This window comes from Syzygium oleosum, unplaced genomic scaffold (assembly GCF_021117445.2).
Source record: "Syzygium oleosum isolate NSW1041296 unplaced genomic scaffold, Sole_v2.1 Sole_v2.11, whole genome shotgun sequence".
NCBI classification, from domain to species: domain Eukaryota; kingdom Viridiplantae; phylum Streptophyta; class Magnoliopsida; order Myrtales; family Myrtaceae; genus Syzygium; species Syzygium oleosum.
Window position 1 is genome coordinate 1,620,265 of NW_026607495.1, and position 7,301 is coordinate 1,627,565.

Consider the following 7,301-nt stretch of genomic DNA (forward strand, 5'->3'; position numbering starts at 1 on the left):
TTGAATTGAACAGGTCAAGATATGGTGCATAAAGTAGGAAGCAAGTGTTCTTAGCACTTACATGAAAGCAAATATTTGTTCTGTCAAGTGGCATCTACTATCTAGCACTCATGTTACGGTGTGTATCTGCTTTTCTCTGTCTATGAATTAACCAATGGATAAACCCCCTTTAGGACATGAAATTCTAGACAGATGAACAAGCCTTGTGCATATTTCAGTTAAGTTTAGCTTGTTCTCCACAGGTCAGACATATGTGCCATCATCGTAGATCGTCGGAGATGTTGATGATGGCTCATCTCTCATCGACATATTGTCGGTGTTTCTACACAGGCTGTCGCCTATCCCGCTGCTTATCATCGGTTTGCTTCTTCTGACAGGAATGAGACCAATGAGGATGCAAGTTCATATTTTATTTGTGCCGTAGTCGGAAGAACAATAGCCCGGCTGCGAGCAGTCAAGGAACGATCAAGGTACTCATCTTTGCATCCAAAATGGTCAGCTTAACAAAGAAAATAATAGGATTGAAGCATGAAGGTTGCGCATCTATGTGTAAGCTGAACTGTTAGGCATCAGATAACGCTGGAACCTGATTTTAACGTTCGTCTCTACCTTCTATTTTGAAGCAAAAGAATTGTTTCTAGCTTCCAAAACTGTTCCAGTTAATCATCATCATAAGCGAAGCGATGGGCTCGACTATGGGCCGGGCCGGTCCGGGCCAAAATCCGATGGAGCCCCGCAGTACTTCCTTGTCTGTCGTCTCCATCCGCGACTTCGCGGTGTTTGTGCTCTCAATCCGATCGCGCAGTGTATTAGCAGTTCGATTTCAGGAAGATGAAGAAGCAAACAGTAGCATACGCGAGCCGACCGTCGAGTCGCCAAATCTCCCCCGCTCGACTATCATCCCGCCTCGCAGAGTTCTACCATATGATCGCGATCCTACCCGGGTCTGAAAATTTCTCCGGCACTTCGGCATCACGAGCCATGTCCCGGACATTTTTCGGTGTCCTATCGGAGCGAACTCTTGTAGGAAAAAAGCGAGGACACCTTTTGGAAAAGGAAGGTGTCGGACCGTGCAACTTTGTGATTCACCACGGATCATCTTTCCTTTCGCTGTCGAACTTTGTTGCCTACGTTATCATCCACCAAAAGGTAGAAAAACACACCACGCCACGATCACTTCGACAGGTCGCAATCGTCCACCTGCTTCACGATATAAAACAAACCATTACCAAAGCCGCTTTCCGAGTGAAGGCAGGCCTCATAGACACGGAAAAAGGGGCCGCGAAGTGTTTGTCGCCATGCGCGATTCACGTTCGAAAGTATATACTTCGCGCGATTCGCGTTCGAAAGTAGCTCCAAAGGTACAACCATACCGCAGGAAATTACCAAGAAAGTTCTAACCCAACTATATTTATATCAGTTCGGTCATAAATCTTTTAATTTAGCTAATTTAGTCATAAATTTTTTGACGATTTATTAATTTAGTACATCCGGCCAAAATTAAATTCCTAACGTGAACGTCAGCTACCTTACGTGACATGACTGGTGCTGACGTGAATAAATTTTTAAAAATTTATCCAAATTTTTCTCTTTTTCTTTCTTTCTTTCTCTTTCCCTTTTCTCTTTGCCAGTAACCGGTAGCTGGCCACTAGCCACTGGCCAGGGCAAGGGCCACCCTCGCCAGATTTGGCGAGATCAACCCTCGCCCAAGCAACGCCGCGAGTCCCATGGCCAATGACCAGCCACCGGTGAAAAGAAAAGGAAAAAAAATTCAAAAAATTATTAAAAAGTTGTAAAAATTGTCTATATCAACGCTGGTCATGCCACGTAGGATGGCCAGCGTATTTAGCAGCGATTTATGATTAAAGTTGGCCGAATGGTCTATATTGGCAAATCATCAAAAGGTTTATGACTTAATTGGCCAAATTGAAAGGTTTAGTACTAAATTGACACAAATATAATAGATTTGTGACTTTCTTAGTAATTTCCCCACCATACAGCGGTAATTCGCCTTCCGAACGCCAGACTTTACTAGCACGGCCAAATTATCCTCGTCAACGCTCATGCACGTCACGAAGTTGGAAGATGAGCTAGGAACTTTCGCAACTGCAGACGTGGTACCCCTTTGCCCAACGAACAGCCTCGGCCTGGATCGAGCAGTATCAACGGATGCAAATAGCTGAAAGAGGGATTTTACGCTCTCTCCATGATAATGATTGTTCTTTATGTCGACCCAACAAAATTGAACCAAACCTAACCGAACCACTTCGAAAATCAATCAACCGACCGAAAAACCGTTCGAGGTTTGGATCGATTTGGTCCGGTTCAATTCCATTCCGAGCTTTTCGGTTCAGCCTTATCGGTTCGGTTCGGTGCCGAAACCAAACCAGAGTTTGGAAATTCAGCTCTCAAACTCCACTTTCAAAGCAGCCACGAACGATATATTAAAATTTTGGCAGACCAGCCTTGATTTGTCTAGTGCGCCACTTTCGTCCCGCCCTCATCAAATCGACATCCTAATAATATAAGAAGACTAGTCTCTCCACCTGTCAAAGTTCAATTGGGATTAAGTTACCAATTTCCCAAAGTTTCTAGGGACTGTCGATTCGGACCATTTCACTGTTCATCATCGCATTATCCGTCACGTAAAGTTTAGGACCAAAAAAAAAAAAAGAGTTCAGGACAAATTTATGCCCCAGATCAGAGATTCGCTCACAACAAAAGGACAAAATAATTGTGAACAGGGATGTACAAAGAAACTAGGAACCGTCCAGATCGCTCGAAATCGGACTGAACCGATCCGAAATTGGCAGTTCATGTGGGGGTCGGTCCGATTCCCGATTCCCAGTTTCAATTTACTAGGATCGGTGAGTATAAGTCCAGTTCCCAGTTATAGGCGTGGAACCGCCCATCCGGACCGGACTGGAATATATATAATTTTTAAGAAAAATTTCCAGCCAAAAAAGAAAAGAAAACATTTTAAGAAAAATGAAAATCCTAAAATCTCTAATTTAAAGCTCAACGCCCATCAACTAAGTGCTCGTCTCGTCGCACTCTCACTTTGTTTGAATTGTCTCTCTATATCTTATTCATGGTATCGACTTTTAAGCTCAACGCCCATCAACTCAAGGCCTCGACTCTTAACTCTCATCAATTCACGGCCGTGCCTCCGGCCGTTTATCGTCTTCCTCTCGCTCTCGATCACCTCAATTTGCGTGAAACTTAACGGGACCGGTTCCATGGAACCAATGGGCAGTTCCCGATTCCAATTTTTCGAAACCGGTCCTTAGTGGGCGGTTCCTGGTTCTATGGTAGGAATTGCCCACCCGGACCATGCCCGCCCCTAATTGTGAATGCTCGACTCGTGTCGGGTTTCCGGGTTTCCGGTTTGATAAAGCTTGCTAGAAAGTTGAGCTTCAAATTAAATGTCCAAAAGCCGAGAACCACCCATGCGGACCATGCTCACCCCTAATCGTGAATACTCGAACTATGCCGGGTTTTCAGGTTTCCAGTTAGATAAAGCTTGCCGGAAGCTCGAGCTGCAAATTAAATGTCCAAAAGGACGTAATAATTGTGAATGCTCGACCCGTGTCGGGTTTCCGGGTTTCCCAATTTTAGGAAAATTTTGGGACACTTCCCTCCTTCGTTTTTTGCCTTGCCGTCCACGGCGAAAGCGCGACGAGAGTCTTCTTCGCCAAAGTCAACAACAGATCAGACCCCACAAAAGGAGCTTTTCCGCCTTTGAAATCCCTTAATCCCACCTTTCTCCGTACGAAGATCCCGATCCCGATCCCGATCCCGCCGGAATCGGATCCCCGGCGATCATCTTCCCCCCTCGATTCCTCCGGTTTTTTGGAATTTCTTTTGGGCGCGAAATGCCCATGACGCTCGACGGCGGCGGGGCGCCGCCGGAGGGCGTCGGCGGGAGGCCCTCGCCGGCGAACGGGGCGGAGGGGGAGAGGGACGGGGACGAGCTGTTCGTGCCCCCGCTGAACTTCGCGATGGTCGACGGCGGCGTGTTCAGGTCCGGCTTCCCCGACGGCGCCAACTTCGGGTTCTTGCAGTCGCTCGGGCTCCGGTCGGTCATGTGAGTGCGACGTCGCCGGGGCTGGGGGGGCCCTGTTTTCTCGGCGCGGCTCGCTCAGCGGAACTGGGGTTTCCCCTCGCGTGTGCGTGTGAGTGTGCGTGTGCGTGTGTCCTGAATGTGGCTGATTGTGGTTGTGGGTTTATGGGATTGTGCAGATATTTGTGCCCCGAGCCTTATCCGGAGGCGACTGACGAGTTCCTGAAGGCCAATGGGATTCGGCTTTTCCAGTTCGGGATCGATGGGTGCAAGGTAATGCTCTGGAATGGCCTTCATTTTTCCTTTCTCAGATGACAGTGACGTAGCGAGTGGCCATGGAGTTGTTGGAATTGGAATTCAACTGTTGATGTAAATTAGCAATTGGGGATATAAGTTCTAACCCTTGGAATCTGTAGTTGCTGATGATAAATGGCTTCTTTTGTATCAACTGTGTATAGGATTCTTAAACAGGTCTAGCAAAGTGATATCGCGATTTTGGAGATACCCTTTTTCCTGTTTTCGAATGACTGTGATGAAGTTTGGTCACTTGATGCCATGCTAATTATATGCTTCAAATTTCTATTTTTAAATGATGTGGCCTGTGGGTTTTTTGCAAATGAATTAGCTGCAGAGTCTTCTTAATGCTTCTGCTTGCATGTTGCATGGAGTAAGCACAGTCTAACCTTCACTTAATGTGGTTTACTATCATATACTATCTTATGCCATGTTAGAGGCTATTTTTTAAGCATTAGCTCCTTTTGTCCTTGACCTGTGTTCGTACAGAAAATAATCTACTCGTTACTGTTTACTCACATGATCATGTGCTGCGAAATCAACCTTTTAAGATAGGGCAGGTACGGGACAATTTATATTATCCCACATATCTCTATGCAAAAAGAGAAGGGTAAACAGCAGAGATGACAACAAAATACTTTATCTGCGAATCATCCTGCCTCCAGTGAAGCTGCCAAAGAATAAACTGTCCATCCAGACTATTCAAAGATGGATGCTGGGCTAATTGTTGGTAGCCTCAGCTTTACGGAGACTGCAATTCTTTTGATGTATCAAGGTCAAGAATGCTGGCCTTAAGCATATTTGAAGTGGTGTGCTTTCATAAGAAACCAGTAATGCTCGTTTTCTCGCACCTAGGACCCTTTGAGTGCATCTGATAGCTGCGGTGTCATGCTTTAGCGGATCTTACTGGTCATAGAAACCTAATCAATCTTCTTGCAAGACAATGATAATCCTGCTCTTTCTTGCCTAGTATTTTCCTAAAATGTCCCGTGACTTGTGATTTGCTGCTAGGCATTCGAATCCAGGTCAAGTTGATGCATTGATGTCAGAAGTATACTCACAGACTCGAGAGAATACGAATTCAGTTGCTCCAATTGCTATCCGTAATTTGCACTCACTTGGGGCGCGAACAATCTCTTTTAGTGGCAGATACACATGGCTTTCCTGTGTTTTTATTTATGGATGAACTTGCTTTTTATGAGTCCTTTGCAAACCAGCTGCAACTACAGATGGTGCTTATATTAGGTTAAACCACCCCCCGCCATGGGTCCTCACTATTGTCGAGAATCTGAGCTGTGCAACCATCTGCTTAACAGGTGGACAAGATTAGATAATCATCAGATAAATGGAAGTTGCAGCATTGCAGGGTATTGAGAAATCGGACAGTGATTATTATGGTTTGTAACAAGCTATTAATCTAAGAGAACTGAAGAAATGTAACTAGGGGGTATTCCCCTATTAAACTTTTAATTTCTGGTCGGATAGTGAGGCATGTTACTGCATTTTGGTTCCTCTTGTAGCAGATTCACTCTGCTTCGTTTATTGAATCAATAAAACTCTCTTGCTCCAGAAAAAAAAATAAAAAATAAAAATTTAACAACAACACTTTTGCTGAATCGACAATGTGATATGTGCATTATATGCCTTCATGTTTTTCTTTTTAATGTCAACAATATCCTTTAATTCCTCGTGAGATGATCAGATTATAGAATATACATGGTTGTATTAGAAAAATTATATTTTATTGCAAAAAATGATATATTTGGTCAAAGATTGTCCTAACATACGGTAACAGTTCCTGTAATTGATCAGTTTTACTCTGTACAGGAGCCTTTCGTCAATATTCCAGAGGAAGCAATCCGTGAAGCGCTGAAAGCACTTCTTGGTATAGTTCAATATGAGATGTGACTTCACATTATGTGTGGTTAGCTTGCTTGATAGACAATTGCTCAAGTATATGGTTCTGGCGTTGTGATTGCAGATGTAAGGAACCACCCTGTCTTAATCCACTGCAAACGTGGGAAGGTAACCCTTCATTTCCTATTTACCAATCATTTTCTTGAAGATCAAGGTATACCCCAATGTTGACCAACAATCTGCTCATCGATGCCTAGCAGCACCGAACCGGTTGTCTTGTGGGATGCTTTAGAAAGTTACAGAGGTGGTGTCTGTCTTCTATCTTTGATGAGTACCAGAGGTTTGCGGGCACGAAAGCTAGAGTATCGGATCAGAGATTTATAGAGTTGTTCGATATTTCGAGCTTGAAGCACTCGCCAATGTCATTTTCTTGTTTAAAAAGATGACATTGATAGTTCCAGCTGTTGCTGCCGACTACCAAGGGTCCAAAAGGAGCGTCCGAGATATTGAAGTCGAGTCACAGTATGTTTTCTATCTTTAACGCTTTAACACCGTCTTGAGGGTAGAGTAGTATGCAAAGTAGATGATTCTAACTTTTGGGGACTATCGTGTGGATATCCGAGAGTAGAACGGGGTGCAAAGCAAATGTCGTTCTTCGCTACTGCTGTCTGCATATTATCTTTTCCGTTTGTTCGTCAGAGTTACTGAGTATATTAGTCGATATCTCAGCTTCTCTTTTCGACAAGAGATCGTGGAGTTAGCTGGGTTAGTTGGACATTTCGCGCTGTGTGGTAGCACTTGCCAATCTCACTTTCTTTGCTGGAAAAGACGGACAAATCCGGCCAATTTTCAATCCGTCACTAGCAACCACCGCGGTATAAAAAAAAGGAGCAGCATACCTGTTGTCGTCGTCTTTTGGGGTTAGAATAGAGATGCAGAGTAAGATGTTCATTACCTGGATGAGTGCGTGGAAGAACCTCTGAGAGCAGTATACTGGTGTTCCCTGCTGTAGTTTTTTGTTCTTCTCTGCAAGTGTGGCATCCGAATCTTTCACTTCACTCGATCCCTTTTCGATTCGATCGCCATG

The 7,301-nt window shown here is 44.4% G+C and overlaps 1 protein-coding gene across 1 annotated transcript; it reads left to right on the forward strand.

Annotated features, from left to right (window-relative positions):
* The first annotated feature begins 3,653 nt into the window (after nt 1–3,653).
* On the forward strand, nt 3,654–6,875 carry LOC115689314 (probable tyrosine-protein phosphatase DSP4). Its single transcript, XM_030615323.2, has 5 exons — nt 3,654–4,087; nt 4,243–4,336; nt 6,185–6,242; nt 6,339–6,382; nt 6,475–6,875. Exons 1-5 carry the CDS (start codon nt 3,876–3,878, stop codon nt 6,658–6,660), a joined length of 594 nt encoding a protein of 197 aa, XP_030471183.1. The 5' UTR covers nt 3,654–3,875; the 3' UTR covers nt 6,661–6,875.
* The last annotated feature ends 426 nt before the right edge of the window (nt 6,876–7,301 follow it).

What these genes read in the sequence shown, in the direction of transcription:
- LOC115689314 (XM_030615323.2), top strand. Translation starts at nt 3,876, where the DNA reads ATGCCCATGACGCTCGACGGCGGCGGGGCGCCGCCGGAGGGCGTCGGC. An exon ending in CTCGGGCTCCGGTCGGTCAT is followed by an intron (nt 4,088 to 4,242) that starts GTGAGTGCGACG and finishes GGGATTGTGCAG; the next exon opens with ATATTTGTGCCCCGAGCCTT. An exon ending in TCGGGATCGATGGGTGCAAG is followed by an intron (nt 4,337 to 6,184) that starts GTAATGCTCTGG and finishes TACTCTGTACAG; the next exon opens with GAGCCTTTCGTCAATATTCC.